At 50.2% G+C, this 24,091-nt stretch overlaps 1 protein-coding gene across 2 annotated transcripts in view; it reads right to left on the bottom strand.

Moving 5' to 3' along the window:
* Positions 1 to 21,761: 21,761 nt before the first annotated feature.
* Positions 21,762 to 24,091, bottom strand: part of Mapk14 (mitogen-activated protein kinase 14) — a 62,849-nt gene continuing 60,519 nt past the window's right edge. For both annotated transcript variants that reach the window (XM_028888445.1, XM_028888444.2), the window contains exon 12: positions 21,762 to 23,853. In XM_028888445.1, the coding sequence (XP_028744278.1) occupies positions 23,786 to 23,853 (68 nt within the window). In that variant the 3' untranslated portion in view covers positions 21,762 to 23,785. The remainder of the gene's footprint in view (positions 23,854 to 24,091) is intronic.

Below are 24,091 nucleotides of genomic sequence, written 5' to 3'. Positions count from 1 at the left end.
GAAATAATGTCATCCTTGGCTACAAAGCAGGTTGGAGGCCAGCATAGGTTACATAGAGAGACCCTGATTCAACACAACCTTGAAAATGGAAAGATTTAAGAGCCTGTACCGCTCTTGAAGAGGACCTGAGTTCGGCTCCCAGAACCTATGTGATTATATACATAGTTAAAAATAAAGAAAAAGAAAAAAAAAACAAAACAAAACAGGATGTGGTGGTACACATCTTTCATCTCAGAGAGATCCTGTCTTGAAAAATCAAAGATGAGGGCAGCCAAAAACAAAAATATAACAACAAACAAGAGCCCTACAATGAAAATGAAGGGGATTCTAAATGAGCTCCTGTGACCCCAGATTTCTTTTCTTTTTTCTTTCTGTTTTTTTTTTTTTTTTTTTTTTTTTTTTTTGAGACAGGGTTTCTCTGTGTAGCCCTGGCTGTCCTGGAACTCACTCTGTAGACCAGGCTGGCCTTGAACTCAGAGATCTGTAGCTTGAGTTTTCCTGCCTTGCCCACAGTCAGGACAAATCTTTGTCACCCGCCAGTCCCACAGCCGCTCAGACCCAACCAAGTAAACACAGAGACTTATATTGCTTATAAACTGTATGGCCGTGGCAGGCTTCTTGCTAACTGTTCTTATAGCTTAAATTAATCCATTTCCATAAATCTATACCTTGCCACGTGGCTGGTGGCTTACCGGCATCCTCATATGCTGCTGGTCATGGCGGCGGCTGCAGTGTCTCTCTGCCTCAGCTTTCTGCTTCCCACAATTCTCCTCTCTCTTTGTCCCACCTACTTCCTGCCTGGCCACTGGCCAACCAGTGTTTTATTTATTGACCAATCAGAGCAATTTGACATACAGACCGTCCCACAGCAGAGATCTGCCTGCCTCTGCCTCCCAAGTGCTGGGATCAAAGGTGTGTGCCACCACAGCCTGGTTGATTTCTCTTCTTTTTTAAGAGTCCCAGATCCTAAGTTCATCATTAACCAGGCTCAGAATCTATTCCTCGTTCCTCATTTTTCTGAAACAAAATCCAATCCAGGCATCAAATTGTCCTTCCCATGAAAGGCCTGGTGTTTTACATCCAGAGTCAATAGCAGCTAATTCGATGGTCCTCGTTACTCACAAAGATTCAAATGTCCAGGGGAGTGTGTTTATTTGTCATTGGTGGTGGTGGTTTTTGAAACAGGGTCTCACTGTGTAGCCCTTAGCTGGCCTGGAACTTTCTATGTAGACCAGGCTGGTTTCTAACTCATAGATATTTTCCTGCCTCCGTCTTCAGAGTAAATATCCAATTCTGAGTATTGGTTTTTGCTTGATTGAAGGCCACATGAATGGCACTGTCTTGTGTGGTCCCAGGGCGATTCTGTTCTCAATCTGAGTCACGTGTGCTCTGGAAGAACAGCTTGTGCATGCCCTGTGGATGTGCCCCACCCTCCCTGGCTTCTCTGCAAAAGGAGTGGAGCCAGCTTGCTTCCTAGTCAGAGGAGGGAGGCTTCCAGGAGACCCCATCAGGCTGTCTGCAGACCTCAAACAGCCCAACTGCTTCTCCCACACAGTCTGCAGATCATTTTTTGGGGAACAACCCCACAGAAATGTTTAACACGTGTTGTGGGCAGGGTATCTGTCTTTGGGAACGTATCAAAGCTTGTATAAGAATGAGAGAGTCAGCCCACTGGGCGTGAAAAAATTATCTAATAAACATACGTGCCTGCCATGTGCCGTCCATTAGTGTTTTACATATTCCACTCCGGGGTAGAAGACCTGGTGAGTCAGGCTGAGTGTCCTCACCAGAGAAGTGGCAAACAGGCACAGAGAGGTTAAGTAATTAGCTAAAGGTCACATGGCTGCAGGAGGACGGAGCTGGCTGAGGAAGTGAGCGTGGGGGCCCTGGAGCCCAGGCTCTTGCCAGCAAGGCTCGGTGGCTCTCCAAACCACCTGGAATCTTTGTAAGGATATGGTTCCCCCAATGCACCCCATTTCCTGCCCCAGCCCTTTCACTGGTCCCTAGATAAGAAGGGCTGACCATGGGGGTTTGAGACCCTTTGGATGGGTGATTCTGGTTTAAGGAACTAAGCTTCCAGAAGCCAGATTCTAGGGCCAGACATAAGCCAGCGCGAGGGTCGGCCCTGAGACACAGGGTTCCCTTCGGAGTTGAGAGAAGAGAGCTGGGCTAGAATCTCTGCAGTGTGGTGGAGCTGAGCCCAGAAAGGTGAGGAACCCCAGGAAAGCCCTCAAGGCCCAGGGTGTCCCCCTGGCACAGCTGGCCACTCTGGACTCCTCTTGAGCAAGGGTGAGGAAGTGACTCAGGCCTTAGACTCAGCTGACAATGACCCTCACCTTGGGCCTTGCTGGGCTGGGGTTTACTCAGCAGCCTGGCAGCCTTGGAGGGAACTGCCTTCAATCCAGTGAAGGGAGTCACTGGGGGCAGGAGGGGGAGGAGATGGGAGGGGAGGGGAGGAGGACTAGGAAGAGAGGAGGAGGAGGGAAGGGTCACCAAGGGCATCATGAGTAGCTGGGCTCTGCTCTCCTAGCTCCAAGGACCTCCGTCCCTCTCCCTCTCAGAGACTGATGCACTTCAGTACTGGGGGTCACAGAAAGTCAGGAACCCAGCTTTGGAAGAAGACCTGAATTCCCAGCTCTGGTGCCGCCCTCTGTGTGACTTTAGACCAAAGTCTTAGCCCATCCTGACATGAGTGCCCTTGTAAAACAGAGGTGACACATAGGAGCTTGGAGAAGCCCCTTGGCTTGTAAGGTTATGTCCAGACAAACTCACCTTCCCCCCCCCCACACGTTTAAAAATACTTTAAACATTAAAAAAAAAGATTTATTTATTTTTATTTTATGTGTATGAGTGTTTTGCCTGAATGCACCACATTAATGCCTGATGCCCACAGGGGCCAGAAGAGAACCTTGGATCCCTGGAACTGGAGTTACCAGCAGTTACAGCCACCATTTACATGCCAGGAACCAAATCCAGGTCCTCTACAAGAGCAGCTGATGCTCTTTAACTGTCCAGCCATCCCTCTAGCTCCCTTCTACAAAATTATGTGTATATGTGTGTATGTTTGTGGGTACGTGCACATGAATGTCAGTGCCCTCAGAGGCCAGAGAGGACATCTAATCCCCCAGAGCTGGAGTAACAGGCGGTTGTGAGCCATCTTATGTGGGTGTTGGGAACATGACTCTGGTTCTCTGTAAGAACAGAGGCCCTGTGACTGCTGGGCCATCTTATCAGCCCCAGTTTTCATTTTTTTTCTATTCATTATTGTTAGGTGTGTATGTGTGGGCAGAGGACAACTTGTGGGTTTTTGTTGTCTCCTTCCACCTTGTTGAGGTTGTTGTGGGCGGGGTGGGGGAGGTGGGGGGAGGGTCTCTTGTCTCTTGTACTCCAGGCTGGGCCCATAGGCTTTTGGGTAATTTTCCTGTCTCCACTTCAATCTCACCGCAGGGCTGAGATTACAGATGTGAGTCACAGCATCTGGCTTTTAAGAGAGATTTATTTATTTTTGTTTTTATTTGATGTGTGTGTGTGTGTGTGTGTGTGTGTGTGTGTGTGTGTGAATGCCATGGGTATGCAGGTGTGTGTGTATGACTACCACATGTTTGCAGGTGTCGTTGGGGGCTATAAGAGGACACTGAATCCCAGGAGCTGGAGCTACAGGTGGCTGTGAGCTGTGAGAGCACTGAAAACCTGGGCCCTCAGCGAGAGCAGCGAACATCTTAACCACTGAGCCTCGGCTCTACAGCATCTCTCCGGCTCTGCAGCCACCCTGGTCTGGGTTCCAGAGATCAGGCCACCAGGCTTTGCAGCTAGCACTTTTGCTCACCGAGATGTCTTCCTGGCCTCTTTGCTTCTTCTCACTTTGATTCAGCTTTTATTTTATATTAGCATACAGAGCAAGGGGTTTCATAACAGCCTTTCATACATAGAATGTTCTTGTTGGTTCTCTCTACATCTCTCTCTGTTCCCCGTGCCCCTCCCTCTCCCCCTGCAGCTCCCCCTCCCCTATACACCCCTTCTGCTTTCATGGCAATGATCCTGTTCCCTCTGCTTCTCTAAGATCTCTCCTTCCATTCTCAAGGGCTCTTTTCGGAAGTTTATGACCTACCCTCCCCCACCACCACACTCATACACATTAGATACAGCTTAGCATCTAGAATCCTCAGAGAAATGTGTGTGGTATTTGTATTTCTGGGTCTGGCTTCCTTCAGTTAGCATAATGACCTTCGGGTTCCATCCATTGTCCTGCAAATGCCATGACTTCATTCTTCTTCACGGCTGCATGGAATTCCACTGTGCCTATGTAACACATTCTCTTTATCCTTCTTCTGTTGATGGGCATGTAGGCTGGTTCCATTTCCTGCCGATTGTGACTAGAGTAGCCGTGAACATGGATGCTCAGGTGTCTCTGAAGTGTCCTATCTTAGAGTCCCCAGGGTATGCACCTGGTTTTAATTTTTTAATTGTTTTTGTTTTTTGAGACAACGTTTCACTGTGTATCCCTGGCTAGCCTGTAACTATCGGTGTAGACAGCAAGTCACAGCACAAGGTGGATGTCCGATGTTCAGTCACCTGGCTAAGGGTGAGGGGTGAGGGGGCTGTCGCTTCCAGCATCAATCAAGAGCATCCTCCGTCCTCAGCAGCTGGAGAGTGCTACCAAACGTGGATCGCTTTGGCTCCATTACAGAGCAGGAAAACAGTAAGTGTAAGTGTTGGGGCACTGTACAAAGTCTTAGGAACATGTCATTCCAAATACAGGCAAACTAGGTTCTCACACCAAGCCAGTAGGGTAGGGTTTCAACTCGGCCGTGAGCAGGTTGAATCTATTCCTCACTGGAGGAGAGCATACACCAGTGGAGTCTGGGATCAGGAAGTCAAGGACTTAGAGCAAGCTTTGGGCTGGGTTAGGTAACAGAAACCAGCTCCCTTCCCAGACAGTAACAGTGAAGGAGACGATGTGAGACGATGTGCTGAACTTGGGGTCTGGCGCACGGTGGTAGGAACCCATCAGACTCTCCCGCCCCCGCCAGGGGACAGTGAGCAAGTGCAGTTCTGTCCGGCTCTCTAGCTATTCCGATGTCGTAAACGGGCTCCAGTCCAACTCACATCCAACTCCACTGTTAAATGCAAGAGCCAACACGTGGAGAAAGCATTTGTCCACAGATTCATTCAACACTCGTGTTCTGAGGAGCCGTGGAGGTGGCTCCATGGGTAATGTGCTTGCTGTGTGTGGCCCCCAAAGGGAGTGGCACTATTAGGAGGTGTGGTCTTGTTGTGTGTCACTGTGGCGGTGGGCTTTGAGGTCTCATGTATGCTCAAGCCATGCCCAGTGTGGCAGTCACCTTCTGCTGCCTGGGGATCAAGATGTACAACTCTTGCTGGGCAGTGGTGGCGCATGCCTTTAATCCCAGCACTCGGGAGGCAGAGCCAGGCAATCTTTGTGAGTTCGAGGCCAGCCTGGTCTACAGAGGGAGCTCCAGGACAGCCAAGGTTACACAGAGAAACCCTGTCTCAAAAAAAAAAAAAAAAAAAAAAAAAAAAGAAAGAAAAAAGAAAAAAAAAAGAAAAAGAAAGAAAGAAAAAAGAAAAGAAAAAACAAAAACAAAAAAATCCCAACCAACTACACAACCAATCAACCAAACCTTGCCCCCTGCCCCCCCCCCCCAATCCACTAGTCTTTTGAGAGTCTGTTTCACGGTAGGACTGGCCTGGGTGCAGGGACAAACCATCCCAAGGGGAGACAGATAGAAACCCAGCCAACAGCTGCAGTACTGGGCTGAGCTGTATGAAATCGCGGGTGTTTAACGACTGGGTTCAGCCGGGGTAGTCCTGCCCAGCCTGCTGGGCTATGGCGCACCCTGGTGGAGAAAGGCAGTAAGGACCACTCGTCTGAGAGATGCCTCTCAACACCTCCTCACAGCGCTCCACCCACTCCGCGGAAGACGTGGTCCCAGGCAGGTCTGTCTGTCTGACTTTGTCCCCTGTGAGTGTCTGGATACCTGTCCTTGTCTCTATTGGTCCCCAGGTATTCTGCCTGCTCCCCGTGGCTACTCAATATTTTTTCTCCTTTTCCTTATTAAAGATTTATTCATTTTTATGTGTGGGTGTTTTGTATACTGTAGGTGTGCAATACCTGAAGAGACTGGAAGAGGGAGGTAGATCTGCGATTGGAGTTACAGGCAGTTGTGAGCCTCCTTGTGGGTGCTGGGAATTGAACTGGGTCCTTTGAAAAGCAGCCAGTGCTCTTAACGGCTGAGTCATCTCTCCAGCCCTTGGTGCGCGAATAGCCAGGGATGACCCTGGATTTCTGGGTTCAAGTGGAAAGGAGAGGGGCGCCATTTAAAGACCCGGATGATTGGATTAGAGCAGTAGTGTGTGTGTGGAATGAGGGCCGCCGGGGAGCACCTAGGGGTGGGATCACTATTCAGTGGCTTTGATCAGTCCTGGGATTTGTCTGTTTGTTGACAGGGTCTCATGCTAGTTTCTCAGGCTAGATTCAAACGCGTTATATAACCCAAAGGTGTCCTTGAACTTCTGATCTGCCTGCTTCCACCTCCTCGGTGCTAGGATTCCAAAGTGTAGGTCACCAAGCCTAATTATGCCTTGCTGGGGATGAATGCCAGGGCTTCATGCACGCCAAATGGGTACTCCATCAACTGAGCCACATCTGCCCCTTTTCCTGACTCCTGACATGAGGTGTTCACAAAGCTCAACCTAGTGTGATAGAGGACCTGACTGGAACTTGGGGTCCTCTCCTCTCTGGGTGCTGCCACAGCAAAGCTTCTATCCTGTGCGGTTTGCTGTTTCCTCCAGGCATGACCCACCATCGTCTTCGTGGGACAGCCATCGCCAAGGTGACCTTCAGAATCCCTTGGCCCCAAATCAGGACAGGACAAGGAAACAAAACTGTGGCGTGGTGGTCATGGAGACGGGGGATCCTGGCCTCCTCACACGGTATACCCTCTATCCCAGCTGCCCCCAGCTGGGTCTTGGGAGCTATCGATGCCCTAAGACTTAAGAGGGGGACTTCAGATGTGCAGCCTTCCAGAGTCACCCATGCTGGGACATGACTTTGTGGGCGATTCAGCTGCCTGGGTGGCCCACACACCTGCAAGTAACTCCAATAAACCCACTGCTCTGCCAAGCTGGATGTGGACAGAATCCTTGCTTCGGTTGGGGAGAGAGGCATCTCCCTCTGTTTCCGCCAAGAAAAGGTCACAAAAGCACATTGGAAAGCAGGATATGGCCAGCGAGAGGGCTCAGCAGGTCAAGGTGCCTGCGGCCAAGCCTGGTGACCTGAGTTCGATCCCCTGGGATCCTGTGGGGAAAGGTGACTATCAACTCCCACCAGTTGTCCTCTGATCCACACACTATGGAATGCACACACTTGTTCACACAAAGTAAATAAATATAATACGATTAAAAAAAAAAACATAAGGGGCTAAAGGGATGGCTGAGCCATTACGGGTGAGAACTAGGTTTTTTTTTTTTTTTTAAGATTTATTTATTTATTATGTATACAGAAGAGGGCACCAGATCTCATTACAGAAGGTTGTGAACCACCATGTGGCTGCTGGGAATTGAACTCATGTCCTCTGGAAGAGACATCAGTGCTCTTAACCGCTGAGCCATCTCTCCAGCCCCATGAACAGTCTTTCAGAGAACCCAAGTTTGGTTCCCAGCACCTATGTCTAGGGGCTCACAACTACCTGTAACTCCAGCTCAGAAAGTCATACGCTTCTTCTGGCCCTCCTCGGGCACCTGCACTCACACGTGCAGACCCACACACAGACACACAGACACATGTAATTTTAAAAATCTTTAAACAGCCATCTTAGCCGGGTAGTGGCGCACGCCTTTAATCCCAGCACTCAGGAGGCAGAGGCAGGCGGATCTCTGTGAGTTCAGTGCCAGCCTGGTCTACAGAGTGAGATCCAGGAAAGGCACCAAAACTATACAGAGAAACCCTGTCTCGAAAAACAACAACAACAACAACAACAAAAGCCATCTTAAAGCAGGATTACCCCTGCCTGCTCTGGACCCCATGACCCCACTGAACCCCCAGGCCTCAGGACACCCACACTCTTTGGGCATGCCCCTGTAGGTCAGTGTCAAGGACCGGGACGTGGCTGAGTTTGATTCTTACCCTTTGCAGCTGTGTGACCTTGAGAAGATAAGTGCATGTCTCTGGACTTTGTCACCTGTTAATCAGGACAGCACCATCCACCTGGCGGGGAAGGAGGAGACTGTGATGACTGACACAAGGCTGCAGTTTCAGGCCTTGCTTGCAGCAGCCCCTCCCTCCCTGCAGAACCAGACACAGCCACAATCCACCGGCCTTGCCTGGCCTCACTCTCCCCAAGACTGTGACTCTCGTTAATGTGCTGACTGTTTGTTCCCCTAGACCGGAACATTGAGTTCAGGAGGGTCAGGTCTTTGTCTGTCGGATGCCAGTTCCTTCCGAGAACCCGAGTAGCACCCATTGGTGGTGGAGGAGGGGATGGCGGGTGTGGGTGGGGCTTGGTCACAGCTCTTGGTACCACGGTGTCATTTTGCACCTGTGGAGCCAGCTTACCTTCCTGCCTGGGGCTGTGCCAGCTCACATGACCTGCCAGCTGTGGCGATGGGGTCATGACCCTGCCCAGACTCCCTTGTGCCCTGCCTGTCACCTCAGGGACAACCTGCATCTCCAGGACAGAGGTCACTGGGTCTGGCCGCTCCACTCCTTCTAGGTAAATATCTGTGTCTCTGATCAGGGTCAAAGAGACCAAGCGGGCCTGGCCTGGCAGCCATGACCCTGACTGCAGCTCTGAATCCATGTACTTGGCTGTGTGGCCTTAGGTAAGTCAGCCTCTCTGTAACATCAGCTTTTGAATATATATGTGTGTGAATATATGTGTGTGTGAATATATATGTTATATATATACATATATATATATGCTTAACAAACATCAACAGAGGAGTATTAACATATATTATATTAATTAAATGTCAAAATTGTCCCAGGAAGCTTCTCTCAGTCGTGGCAGCGGTTAATGCAGACTCATAACCAGTCAAGCTGCCAAGAGTGACTGTGGCGTGCTCAGCCCTGCATCAGCCACCCCGCCTCCCGAGGCTTGGGGATGATGGAGGATGAGAGAGCAGAAGGACCGGAGGAGCTGGAGGATGGGGAGGAGTTACTGAGAAATGCTGTCCTCTGGACAGGACGTGACGGTTGCACTCATGAACACAGTAGCTATGGTTATTTGCACGCGATGAACCCAGCAAGATGGGCCGACGTTCCTGCCACAGCACTGGCTGGATTCAACAGGTTACAAAAACAAATGGCGAGGGCAAGGAGGGGGAGGGGGAGATGTTGGGAGTGGGAGGGAGAGGGGGACCTGGGGGGATACAATCAAGATGCATTCTATGCACAAACACACGCATGCCGACAAGTGTCATATATATGTCTATGTATGTGAGTAAAAGCAAGATATTCTAGTTTAAAAAAAAAAAAAAAAAAAACGTTCTAGAGGCTGGAGAGATGAGTCACCAGTAAAGAGCACTTGATGCTCTTCCAGAGGACCCAAGGCTGGATCCCAGCAGCCACATGAGCAGGTTCACAGGTGCCTGTAACTCCAGTTCCAGGAGATCTGATGCCTCTGGCCTCTTCTGGAACCTGCAGGTATCCTGCCCCAACATACCACAGATAGTAAGAAATAAAATAAATCATTTCAAAAATTTATTTATTTATTTATTTTGACTAGAGAGAAGGCTCAGAGGTTAAGAGCACTGGCTGCTCTTCCAGAGGACCCTGGTTCAATTCCCAGCAACGACATGGTGGCTCACAATTGTTTATAATGAGATTTGGTGCCCTCTTCTGGTGTGCAGGCATATATGCAGGCAGAATACTGTATACACGATAAATAAATCTTTTTAAAAATTTAAAATTTATTTATGTGAGTGTGTGTGTATATGTTTGTGGGGAGGTGGGGGTGCCCAGAGGGGAGAGTGCTGGATTCCCCAGAGTTGGAGTTATAGGCAGTTTTGGGCCACCCAATGTGAGTGCTGAGAATTGAACTCAGAAGTCTGTCGGTCGTAATACTCACCTTTAATCCCAGCAATCGGAAGCAGAGGCAGGCTGATCTCTGTGTTTGAGACCAGCCTGGTCTACAGAGTGAGTTCCAGGACAGCCAGGGCTACACAGAGAAACCCTGTCTGGAAAAAACAAAAACAAAAAAGAATTCAATTCGAGTCCTCCAGAAGAGCTCATAATCACACAGCGGTCAGTGTTCAGACAGGGTCCAGCCCAGTCATTCTTGCCAGTATCCTTCCCAGTGACCCTGCTCAGCGACACTTGGGAAGGGCCACCTTGATCCCTTTGAGAATCTAAAAGCAGCTCTCTTGACTTCATCCAGCTCTGTACTCACTTTCCAGAAAGTTCCGTTTGGAAACTTCATAATCATGGATCCTCCTTGTCATCACTATTCAGATCTCACGACTGGACCCCCTTTTCTCCGGGGGAGACATAGGCAGTGCTGGGCTGGGAGACAGCTCTGGGCTAGAGGAGCTGGAGGCAGAGTGGCCTCGACAGCTGTATGAGACCAAGCCGCTGCATCAAGGTCCGGCGAGAAGGTTCGGCAGATAAGGGCGCTAGCCACCCAGCCTGATGACCTAAGCTCATTCTCTGGAACCCACAAGAGAGAAAGGAACGAACTGACTTCCCCCACTACACACTAACAAATATATTACATATAATGTATATATTATTGTTATTATATATTATATAATGTATATATTATAACTTTAGAAGACACAGAAAGAACGTCTCACAGCCAGGCCAGGTGGCACATGCAGAAGGTGGAGACAAGGAGAATCAGGACGTTCAGGGCCAGCCTGGGCTACACAGTGAGTTTGAGGCAGGCTGGGCAATACAGCAAGAGCATCTCAAAAATAAGCAAATAGGATTGGGGAGACTGCTCAGTGGTTAACACACCCAAGCATGGGGGCTAGACGTGGGATCTCCAGAACTCACATGAACTGCCAATCGGACATGGCAGCCCACTGTATCTAGCCTCAGGAGGTAGAGACACAGACTCTCCAGAGCAAGCCAGCTGGGGAAGACTAGCCAGAGCGGTGAGCTCTGGATTTGGTGGACAGACTTCCTCGGTCTCAAACAATGGATCAAAAATGAGTCCAGACATTGGATGTCAGCTTGGACATCCACATGCACCCCCCCCATACTATCAACACACACACACACACACACACACACACACACACACACACACCCTCGAAAATGAGAAAGAGAAATGAAGAGCGTCTTGGTTGACAGGGATTAGCCCAATACCTCATAGCCATCCCTCTCATGACCAGAGGCTACCCCACCTAACTCTGGGCCCCTGGAAGGAGGCTCCGGAGCAAGCAGCCTGGCTCAGTGTGAGAAGCAGCCTGGTGTGATTAATGGCCTGCCTGGTGATACCCACCCTGCATCTCCAGGCGCCTCAGGGCAAGTCCCCACCTCCATTTAGCCTCCCTGGGGAGTCTCTGCCTTTCCCGAAGTGTTTCCCGTCCTCATAGCACCCACACCCTCCATCCCCACATCCTTCTTACTCAGCCTGGTCCGCCCCTTGGGCTGTCACCATGCCTGGGTGTTTGTGCCTGTCTGGAATGTCCTTCCTTTGCTTTGCTAAGACCGAGACACCCCTGGCTCCCCCAGTCTGGTTCAACAGCAACTTGGGCTGGTCTCTAGCCCCTGCACACACAGCTTCTCCCTCCTCTGAATCCTGGAGGATTTCGGGTACAGCAGGCCCAGACTTGAGAATGATCTGTGAAAACAAATAAATAAATGGATAAAATTTAAAACCCAGAATGATCTGAGTTTTTAAACGGGTCCACATTGTACGGAGGGCAGAAGGGGTTGTTCAGACATCCCTGACTAATTAGCAGTATGCGGAAAAAGGTTGTATTGCTTACTTGGGAGGTGGTGGCTGGGCACCTCTCAGGACCCCGAGGGTGTGGGGACAGGTGTCATGTGCTTGTCCTCAAGCAGTGTCTGCCCTGCAGAGGAACAACAGAATCGTGATTTGCTGTATTATGGGGGCCTTGAAGACAGTCTGCAGGAAGTCTGTTCCTTCCTTCCACCCTCAGATTTGAACTCGGGTCCACAGGCTTAGCGGCAAGCACCTTGACTCACTGAACCATCTTGCTGCCCCCTCCCCATCCAGATATTGGCTCCTCAACCCGGACACCGCTGTATGTTGGCTCAGGCGACCCCTGGGCGGGAGGGATGGCCCTCACACTGCAGGGTGTTTAACTCATTCCCCAGCTCCTCTCCCCCACTCGTGTGCTGGGACCATGTCAAGGGTGGAGGGTGGCAGTCCAAATTTCAGACAGTGCCAGCAGTCCCTGGTGCATAGATAATAAGGGACAAAGAAGGCAAAAGCATGTGAGTTTCTATGATTTAGAATTCTTCTTTACATTTTAATTGTTTGTTTATTCGTGTGTGTGTGTGTGTGTGTGTGTGTGTGTGTGTGTGTGTGTGTGTGTGTGTGTATACGTACGCGCGCGAGCGGAGTCAGAGGACAGACACACTTCTGGAAGCCGGTTCTCTCCCCACCGTGTGGGTTCGTCTGGGGGATCGAACTCCGGCTGTCAGGCTTGGCAGCAAGTCCCCTTACCCACCGAGCCCTTTCACTGGCCCTGATACAGTTTCTCTGCGTGTTTCACATCGTGTCTATGTTGCCCAGGCTGGCCCTGAACACCTGGTCCTCCTGCCTTAGCCTCCCAAACGCTGTTATTCCATCATGCCCAACTGGCCGCAGCTCATTTGCTTCCTGGGCTGTGAAATATTTCTGTCTGAACACACTGCTGGTGTTTCCAGCTCCGGTGCGGATGGCGCAGGAGGTCGGCTTCACCTTTCTGTTGGTACAGGTGACGCTGTCTGTCCGCACTCCGGGGGTCACACTGGAGTAGGCCAGCAGGGATGGCTCCTGGCAGCCACCAGCCTCACCGAATCCGGCAGTTTCACCCTCAACAAGCCCATTAGCCTTGTGGTTCCTGGGTTTCATTTCCTTCTCCATTTACATTTTCCCTCTGTCTGGAAATGACTGTAGCTCCCAGGGCGGATGTAGCTTCTCAGTCATTCTGACGCAGCTTACTGGCATTGTAATAGCGTGCATTTATGATTGCATCTACATTTTTTATTACGTTTGGTTATTTAGTCTGTGGTGTGGAGAGCACATTAACCACGGCACGTGTGCAAGTCTAAAAGTGGCTTTTAAGAGCCACTTCTTGCCTTCTGCCTTGTGAGTCCCTGGAATCAAACTCAGATTATCAGCTTTGGAGCCATCTTGGCGGCCCTCAACATTTTTTTGAGGTTTTTGTTTGTTTGTTTGGTTTTGTTTTTCAAGACAGGCTTTCTCTGTGTAGTCCTGGCTGTCCTGGAACTTGTTCTGTAGATCAGGCTGGCCTCCAACTCAGAACTGCTTGCCTCTGCCTCCTAAGTGCTGGGATTAAAGATGTGCACCACCACTGCCCAGCCATACCTTGCTTTTTTGAGACTGGATCTCTTAGTAGGACCTGGGACTTGTTCCCAGAACCACAGTGACAAACACAAGTCACCACACCTGGCTTTCTTACTTGGGAGCTGGGGATCAAACTCAGGTCTTTTGCATGACATCTCCCCACTCCCAGACTTTGTTTTAATTAATTAATTTATTTATTAACTTCTTATTCTTTCTTTTTGGTACAAGGTCTCATCTCATTATGTAGCCCTGGCTAGCCTAGAACTTGCTAAATAGACTAGGTTGGGCTAAAACTCACAGAGATCCGCCTGCTTCTCTGTCTCCTGAGTGCTGGGATTAAAGGTGTGCACCACCATGCCTGGCTAAGAAATTATTTTTAAAAGGATGCTGGAGGCTGGGTGGCAGCGGTGACAGCGGCAGTGGCGGCGGTGGTGGTGGTGGCACATGTCTTTAATCCCAGCACTCGGGAGGTATAGGCAGGCAGAGTTCAAGGCCAGCCTGGTCTACAAAGCAAGTTCTAGAAGAGCCAGGACTGTTACACAGAGAAACCCCGTCTTAATAAAATAAAAAAAAAAGCAAAAACAACAACAACAACAAAAAAACAAAACCAGTAGTCAACCAAACAACAACAACAACAAAGGTTAACTGGAGAGATGACTGGCAGTTGAGAGCACTGACTGTTCTACAAGATCCGAGTTCAATTCCCAGAACCCACATCAAGCAGCTCACAGCTGCCTGTAACTCTAGCTCCAGGGATCCGACACTTGCTTCTGACTTCCTTGGGCGCCCACACATGTGACATACATTCACACAGACACACACATACATAAAAAAAAAAATAGTGGGTAGTTTTTGTTTGTTTGTTTAAGACAGGGTTTCTGCATAGATTTGGAGCCTGTGCTGGAACTTGCTCTGTATACCAGGCTGGCCTCAAACTCAGAGATCTGCCTACATTGCCTCCTGGGATTAAAGGTGTGTGCCACTACATCTGGCTTAATAATAAAAATACATCTTGAAAAACAGGAAAAGTCATATGGCAGTCCTGTATTAGTAATCTCTGACAAGCCACAGACACCCAGGGTCTGAGCAGGGACGACTGGAGCCTGGAGCCTGGAAAGCCGTGGTCTCTGAGAACAGGAATGGGTGGTTTATCAGTGGAGCAGTCACCCTGTCCTGTGCCTGTAGGTGGGGACACTTGCCACACCGTGCTGTCTCAGCCATTGTCAGACAGTCATCGGGTGACAAGTCTTCCATGGAGGCTCCATCATGCCTGAGCAATAGTCCGGAGGAAATGGGTCTCGGTGTCACGGTGGCAGATGATCTCCCAACACCGCAGTTGGGAACGGCTGAGCCAGCTCAGCAGGTCCAGGGAACACCCAGGACATCCAGGCCTTGGACTTTCCCGTACAACCCCACTGCCTGTCAGCAGTGAGTCAGGGAGATGTCCACAGGTGCATTTACTCTGGAAATGGCCTCCAGCAACGGGCACTGGGAGGCTCTGCTCTCCGGGCACCACATAGGTGGTAGTTGCTGGGTGATGGTGGCAGTGGCGGCGGCGGCGGCGGCCGTGGCGGCGCACGCCTTTAATCCCAGCACTCGGGAGGCAGAGGCAGGCGGGTCTTTGTGAGTTTGAGGCCAGCCTGGTCTACAGAGCAAGGTCCAGGATAGCCTCCAAAGCTACACAGAGAAATCCTGTCTCCAAAAACCAAAAAAAGAAAAAGAAAACGTAGGTGGTAGTCACTGCGCACAACTGTCTTCTCCCACATCAAAATGGGCATCACAGTGGGGGAGAGATTTGAAGTGAAAACTTGACTTTTGTAAAGATTTATAAGCATGTGTTCATATGCGAATCTCTGTGGGTATGTGCACAGGACTACAGCTGCCCTTGGATAACAGAGACCAGTGGCACTGGATCCCCTGGAGCTGGAGTTACGGGCAGTTGGGAGCCACCTGTCATGAGTGCTGGGAATCAAATTTGAGTCCTCTCTCTTCAGAGTGTGTGCTGCTGCTGCCCCTCTCCCCACCAGGCTTTAATTTTACTTTTAAATTTTATTTAAAATGGAAGCTGGGTATGGTGGCTCAAGCCTTTAGTCAAAACATTTGGGAGGCAGAGGCTGGCAGATCTTTGTGAGTTCCAGGGTCAGCCTGGTCTACAGAGCAAGTTCCAGGACAGCCAGGGCTACACAGAAAGGAAACCCTGTCACAAAAAAAAAAGATCTTGATTCAGGAGTCCGCTGATATGACCCTAGGTGTTTACCGCACACCAGGCATGATGGAAACTCCTGCCTTCTAGTCATCTGAGTGTTAGTAACTGCTCTGTCCAGGTCACACACCTGACCCGAGGCTGAGGTGAACTTTAAACCCAGGTCCTTGGCTCTGAAACCAATTCACTGTGCTCCGCTGACGGCCCTGCTGAGAAAATCGTGGCGGCAAACTCATTTATTGACTAGATTTCCCGTCTGAACAAAGTAAGACGGTAACCCCGTGTCTTCCATCCCACTTCCAGGGCGGCTTACACTTGAGAAATGGCCTTCATCTGTGTGCTGGTTAATTGTTGTCCACTTCACAGACGAGGGTGACCTAGGAAGAGAGAGCCTCAACTGAGCAGCTGCCCCCAAGACGCTGGCCGATGGTCACTTTCTTGATTGATGATTGACGCGGGGAGGCCCAGCCCCCTGTGGGCGGGGCCACCCTGGGCAGGTGGTCCTTGTACTTGTGTGAGTGGGAAAGCAAGCCAGTAAGCAGCACTTCTGCATGGCCTCAGCTTCAGTTTGTGCCTCCAGGTTCCTCCCTTCAATGGCAGGCTGTTACCTGCGAGCCAAATTAACCCTTTATTCTAAGCTACTTTTGTTTATCACCGCAACATAAAAATAACGCATACAGTTTGGTACCAAACAAACTTTATATTCTTTTATTGAGAAGGAACTAAAAAAAGATTTATTTAATTTTATGAGTATTGCCTGAGTATGTCTCTGAGTGTATGTCTCTACCATGTTCATACAGTGTGGGCAGAGGCTAGAAGAGGATGTCGGATCCCCGAGAACTGGAGTTCGGACAATCATGTGTAGCTAGAGTTTTCCTGCCTTGCCCACAGTCAGGACAAATCTTTGTCACCTGCCAGTCCCACAGCCGCTCAGACACAACCAAGTAAACACAGAGACTTATATTGCTTACAAACTGTATGGCCGTGGCAGGCTTCTTGCTAACTGTTCTTATATCTTAAATTAACCCATTTCTATAAATCTATACCTTGCCACGTGGCTCATGGCTTACTAGCATCTTTTCATGCTGCTTGTCATGGTGGCGGCTGGCAGTGACTCCTTCTGCCTTCCTGTTCTTTTATTTCTCCTCTCTGTTAGTCCCACCTATACTTCTTGCCTAGCCATGGGCCAGTGTTTTATTTATTGACCAATTAGAGCAACTTGCCATACAGACCATCCCACAGCACAGCCAAGTGCAGACCATCTCAGACACCTGCACTCAGGCCCGTGGTCCTAATCATCCTCTATGTGGACCTGCTGGGTAAAGCCACGAGGAACCTAAGAACAGGCTCCCACAGGACATACAGAACATCCCACAGCAGTCATGAGCCGCCATGTTGGTGAGCACTGGGGTTACAGGTGTGAAGAACACCTGAGGACTTCCTTCTGAAATGTTTGACTTTTTTCAAGACATATGTGAGTCTTTAAAAAGGGCAATTTATCTTATTTTACTTTTCCCAAGGCAGGGTCTCACTATGCAGCTCTGGCTGTCCTGGATCTCGCTCTGTAGACCAGGTTGTCCTCGAACTCACAGAGATCCGCCTGCCTCTGCCTCCTGAGTGCTGGGATCAAAGGTGTGCACCGCCACCACCCGGCTGGGGGTGCCCTATATCTGGGATACCAAGCCACACCCCCAAGCTACAGCGGACAACAAGATGTTGACCTTCAATGCATTCTCAAGAACAGAGGCATGGGGCTCCTGAGGTCTTCAGATTGTTTTAAACCCGGGGAGGATTTCATCCACTGCGGTGATATCTAGAGACATCTGTGCTTGTTACCAGTGGGGGAAGGGAGCATGGGTGCTGCTGGCCTCCTGAGGGGGGGGGGGGGTCTGCAGTGCTCCTGAGGGTGGGGGGGCTCTGCAGTGCTCCTGAGGGTGGAGGGGGGTCTGCAGTGCTCCTGAGGGTGGAGGGGGGGTCTGCAGTGCTCCTGAGGGTGGGGGGGGCTCTGCAGTGCTCCTGAGGGTGGAGGGGGCTCTGCAGTGCTCCTGAGGGTGGAGGAGGGGTCTGCAGTGCTCCTGAGGGTGGAGGGGGGTCTGCAGTGCTCCTGAGGGTGGGGGGGGTCTGCAGTGCTCCTGAGGGTGGGGGGGTCTGCAGTGCTCCTGAGGGTGGGGGGGGTCTGCAGTGCTCCTGAGGGTGGAGGGGGGGGTCTGCAGTGCTCCTGAGGGTGGAGGGGGGGTCTGCAGTGCTCCTGAGGGTGGAGGGGGGGGTCTGCAGTGCTCCTGAGGGTGGAGTGGGGGGTCTGCAGTGCTCCTGAGGGTGGGGGGCTCTGCAGTGCTCCTGAGGGTGGAGTGGGGGGTCTGCAGTGCTCCTGAGGGTGGAGTGGGGGTCTGCAGTGCTCCTGAGGGTGGCTCTACGAGAAAGAGTTATCTGAGATGTCAGCAGTGGTACAGTCGGACACTTGCTGCAGATCTCCCAGAACACTGGTTGTGGGGAAGAAGCCCCCTGGCCCTCCCCTCTGGGTTAAGGCTCCTGGAGCCAGGGAGCTAGAGGCAGGCTGTGACAGAAAGGGTCACGAGAAACAGGTCTTCAACCCAGGTAGATAGTTAAGATCTTCCTCGTTGATTAAAAACAGACATTCTAGTGGTCGGTCGACAAGCCAGAGACTCTGCTGATGTTCCAGTGTGTGTTCCTCTAGGATTATCCTGGCCACAGAGACACTGCTGATGTTCCAGTGTGTGTTCCTCTGGGATTCTCCTGGCCACAGAGACACTGCTGATGTTCCAGTGCGTGTTCCTCTGGGATTCTCCTGGCCACAGAGACACTGCTGATGTTCCAGTGCGTGTTCCTCTGGGATTCTCCTGGCCACAGAGACACTGCTGATGTTCCAGTGCGTGTTCCTCTGGGATTCTCCTGGCCACAGAGACACTGCTGATGTTCCAGTGCGTGTTCCTCTGGGATTCTCCTGGCCACAGAGACACTGCTGATGTTCCAGTGTGTGTTCCTCTGGGATTCTCCTGGCCACAGAGACACTGCTGATGTTCCAGTGTGTGTTCCTCAGGATTCTCCTGGCCACAGCCAGGCAGAGCGTGTGTGCCGCTCGCAAATCTGAGGACTGGGGTGTCCACTGTCTTTGCCACTCAGCACATTTTAGACCTTGGAGCTTCTGATTAGCAATATCCAGCTGTTAACTCTTGAAATGCTAAAATGTGCCTGGTCCCAAGCATTCTGGGTAAGGGATCCTTAACTTGATTCATCATTTACCAGTGAGAAAGGGGGAGGGTGTACTATACAAATGTCACTGCTTTATTTCCCACCACATACATCGTGTGTGTGTGTGTGTGTGTGTGTGTGTGCGCGCGCGCGCTCCATCCCACAGATGGCCTCTGTACTGACTGGTTTTGTGTGTCAACTTGACACAAGCTAGAGTCATCAGGGAGGAAGAGCCTCAGTTGAGAATACACCTTCAAGAGATCCAACTGTAGGGCATTTTCTCAAGTAGTGATCAGTGGGCAGTGCCTTCTCTGGGCTGCTGGTCCTGGGTGCTGTAAGAAAGCAGGCTGAGCAAGCCAGGGGGAGCAAGCCAGTCAGCAGCACCCCTCCACGGCTTCTGCACCAGCTCCTGCCTTCAGGATCCTGCCATTTGAGTTCCTGTCCCGACTTCCTTCAGTGACAGCATCCATCGTGGAAGTGAAAGCCAAATAAACCCTCTTCCTTCCTTGCTTGCTTTTTGGTCATGGCGTTTCATCATAGCAATAGAAACCCTGACTTAGACAGTCTCTTAGCTTGTCTCCAGTGCCTTCCGTTAGGGAGAACGTGGCACTCAACGATCGTTCTGTCTGTGCATTTGTAGACTTGTGAATGTGTAGCCGATAGGTGCAGTGGGTGTGCCCGTATTAATTTATATAAATTTATATTAATTTATATGATCTACACATGTAGATTATAAAGCCCTCCCCTCCCCCATTCCTTGCATTATTTGTTAACTGAGTCCTCCTGGTTATCAGACTGTGGAGAAGTGAAAGTCATGAGGACGGACAAACTGACCACAGGTACTCAGACCTGATGGTTGTACTCTAGCCTTTTGACAGTCATTGGTATAAGTATGTATCAAACAATAAAATACCAAGCAGATTAATTGCCAGCTGTCTCCTGTCTTACAAGTGTTGGTGGGCCTGGTCAGGTTGATACACTAGAAAACCAAAAACTCAAGTAAAGTCTGAGAAGTGGGAGTTAGACTCAGTAACAGTAGAGTGACGTAGGCAGATACATCCGATGTATTTGGTAGGCTGAGAAGCCATCAGGGGTTTTTACATTCTTCTGTGTCTACATGTTTGTGTGGGCAGGTGTGCATGCACAAGGATGCCAGATGTGTCATTTCTTAGGCACCACCTACCTTTAAAAAAATTATTTACTTGCCAGGTGGCGGTGGTGGCACACGCCTTTAATCCCAGCACTTGGGAGGCAGAGGCAGGCGGATCTCAGTGAGTTCGAGGCCAGCCTGGGCTACAGAGTGAGATCTAGAACAGGCACCAAAACTACACAGAGAAACTCTGTCTCAAAAAACACACTTTTGTTAGGTGTTTTGGGGGCAACAGCAGCAACCACAGCGCTACCCTTTCCTCTTCCTTTCTATATCCTAAGAAGCTCTGGTTACCATACTAAGTGCATTCACCTGAATTTCCGGGTCAGTTCTCCTTGGTCTAAGCAGGCCCTCATAACCCCAGGAAAGCTGGGTCTGGGTTTGTTAGTCCCCAAAATGGCCTGGTTTTTATTTTTATTAATTTAAAAGTTCTGTCTAAGCATGGAGATCAGAGGAAACTTGGGAGTCAGTTTTCTACTACGTGGGCCCCTAGGGTTGAATTCAGGTTGTCGGGCTTGGTGACATAGCCACTTTGCTCCCTAAGTCATCTTGCTGGCCCAGCTGAGTTTCCCAGAGCTCCCCACGCAGGCATGCCTGCTGAAGCCATCTTCTCTCATGCTCCAGAGGAAAAGAACGGAGCCTACACTAGTGTTGCAGTAGACTACTGACATTATTCCCAGCTGGCAGCCAGAGACAAAAAGCCCAGCTGAGTGCTTCCTGCACTGTCCTCCCAAGACAGCCGGGGAACCATTCCAGCAAGCCTGAGAGCCTGGCCGGGATACCCTGCAGCCCTGTAATCCCACCATGCAGCTCACTCTTCTGAAGAGTATTTTCCAGGGCCGTGAAGACAGCAGAGTCAAACAGATGTACTGCGATCCCACGCACATAGGCACACACCCAGCCTTCTTTCTGGCAATTTTAAGGTAAAAATATACAGCATACAGACAGTCTTAGAATGTTTAATCAAAAAGCAACTTAAAATTCATTTTAAAAAATGGTCAGCAGCCGGGCGGGGGTGGCAGTGCACACCTCTACAGAGCGAGGTCACAGAGAAACCCTGTCTCAAAAAAACAAAACAAGCTGGGTGGTGGCGGCGGCGGCGCACGTCTTTAATCCCAGCACTTGGGAGGCAGAGGCAGGCGGATCTCTGTGAGTTCGAGGCCAGTCTGGGCTACCAAGTGAGTTCCAAGAAAGGCGCAAAGCTATACAGAGAAACCCTGTCTCGAAAAAACAACAAAAACAAAACAAAACAAAAAAAAAAGTCAGTAAAGCTGAAAAGGGCCAAATGTTAAGCAGATAATTGGGTAAACCCTGTGGTCTCTGTCCCAACTACTCCAATGGTCACTGTAGCAAGCAAGCCACAGAGGACAAGTAACAATCTGTGGGTACTCTCTGATTAAACTTTATTTTTGGACACTAGGTTTGAATGTGTATGTATTCATGCATGCTACAAAAAAAAATTTTGATCCTTTCAATCATTTGAAGATGTGAAAACCATTCATTGAAGGCTGTACAAGTGTTTGTTGCCCCAGCCCAGGCCATTCTTATCATGCTGTTCTACTCTGTGTTACCTCACTTACAGCAAAGATCTGACTCTACCACACACACGTCAACTACTAAACAGCTTTATAAAGGGTGTGTCAGAAATGTATGCCAGGCCATGCTGAAACCACCACAATGAAGAGAAACCAACTGAATTTGAAAAATAGGCTTTATTTTAACCAGTGGTATTGTCTGACATCCTATGGCATGTGGAACTACAGCCAAGTTCATGAATACAAACAAACAGCAGTTCCCTCACTCCCCTGTCTTCTGGTAGAGAAACTGGGAGATGGCAGCATTTGGCTATGGATGCCAGGAGCTCTCTGGCCAGCTCCAGTGAGTCCGGGCCCTGGAGCATGGCCTCTTAACACAGCATGGTCACATGTGCAAAGACATCTTCAATAAAGTAATCCGAGCAGAATCCTGTCGGAAATCACACTTGCCTTCATAACCAGACACGACCAGTAGAATGCATCTTGCTGGGTTGGTGAGGAGCTGAACTGCATACTGAGGTGGTAAAGCCTGGCCAGTCTGCTTCCTTCTGGGCTCCGGGTGATCTGGGGTCCTACCCTGCCTGCCTGGAGCATGCGTCCCTGCACTGATAGAGAATGGAGCCACCTTGACCTAAATACAAGACCTGTCACGGCCAACACTGGAATTGGCTTTACATTTTCTTATTACACAAAAGGCTTAAATATATGGGTCCTCATATAGCACAAAGTGCCCAAAATTCAGAAAATTATGCAAACAGTTCTTCACCCCTGAGGATTTCATCTTTATAAAGGTGAAAATACAAAACATTAAAATAATTTGCCCTTTCTCCCCATCAGAAGGAATCACATTCTCTAAGGATTCCTACAACATATAAAATTCCAAGACAAAATTGTTTCTCCCCAAATCAACACCAAGACCGAGAATCAGTCCGTGTCTAGCTGCTGGGAGGACCCTTCTGAGGAGAGGTGCCGCTGACTCCCTGGTTTTGTTCTTAACAACTCTCTTCTGAGAAAGACAGCGAAAGGAGTCCTGGCCTCACGAGCCTTTGGTCCTCACTGCGGTTCAGCGTTTCTTAGCTGGTTATCACGAGTGAGAACATGATTTCCAGAGCTGGGGACACTCTCAGGAGAGGCCTCGTTCCCCTGAATTGGTGACAGATGGCGAGAGTTCAGGCGCCCTGTCTGTCCTGCGTCTCCTTGCACCACAGCACCTGGAGATCAGTTGTTTTCAACACAAAATAGCGTTGGAGTGAGGGGGCAGTGGCGTGCCCACGGCATCAGCTGAGGAAACAGGGACTGGAACTGCCAGAAGTCTTCACACGCTGGCCTGGGCTTCCCGAGGACAGACATGGGGCTCTGCAGCTCCAAGAGCGCGGCATGCAAACACCTGCACTCTGCTAGATGTGAAGAGCACACAGGAAGCGGGTGATGGCGGGAACCTGCGCCTGGCACTGGAGACCTCTGCACTGAGGTGAAGGGTAAGCATAGACACCACTCGCTCCTGGGAGAGGGAGGGAGGGAGGGCGGGTGGACAGACGGACGGACAGACAGATACAGACACACACACACAGCCTCCCTGAAGGCTGCCTTGTTTCTCCCAGCTCACCACTGGCCACCAACAGCCCCGCGCACTCGCCTGGCTCAGAACGTCAGCAGCTGCGGTTCTGTAACTATCTAAGCGTCCTTTTCCTTTTAAGGCACGAACAGACTGACAGCTTTGAACACCCCTGTCAGGCTCTGAGGACCACCTTAGTAAGTAAGCCAATCACAGGCTAGAGCCTGGGAGCTGGTCGGTCCTCTTCAGCTGTCTGCATGGCGGGGGGACGGACATGGCCAAAGTGTAACTGGGAACAGGGATATTTTAATATTTCTTACTTTGCACTTAATACATCCCTAACAAGATAGCAGTTCCCATCTGCTTGCCCAGACTCTGAGAAAGCAGGCAGAGGCTGCCACAGAGCATTCCCGACTCACAAAGTCACTGCTATCACAAAGACAGACAGACAGATAGACAGACAGACAGACAGACACACGAACACACAAACACTATGCGTATACATGCACCCCCTTCCACCATGAAGGAATCTTTCAACAAGAGGCACTTGAATGATATTTGGAGAGTTCCCATGAAAAGGCCTTCCCCTCACAGTGAAGTGGGACCGACAGAACAGAAACCAGGTGTTCAGGACTCCATTTCTTCTTGGTCAAGGGGCGGTGGCACAAAGCTGATGACTTCATCGTACGTCAGGCCTACAGCAGGGAAGGAAGGGGGAGGTGTGAGAATTGAGACCGCTGTCTATGGTAGACGCTCCCTCATATCTGCCTTGCTCATGACCTGCAGCTAGGTTCATGTGAAGAGAACTACCCTGTCCACTCACTGCGCAGGAGTGTGCACAGACCCCGGCTGCGACTTTAGTGAGTGGGCAGTAACAGGGTTTTACGGAGACAGGCTCTCATGTAGCCCAGGCTGGCCTCAAACTACCTCTGG

The sequence above is a fragment of the Peromyscus leucopus genome, chromosome 16_21 (assembly GCF_004664715.2).
Source record: "Peromyscus leucopus breed LL Stock chromosome 16_21, UCI_PerLeu_2.1, whole genome shotgun sequence".
Classification (NCBI taxonomy): Eukaryota; Metazoa; Chordata; class Mammalia; order Rodentia; family Cricetidae; genus Peromyscus; species Peromyscus leucopus.
The sequence above is the reverse complement of the archived record's forward strand: the minus strand, read 5'-3'. Positions and strand labels throughout refer to the sequence as shown.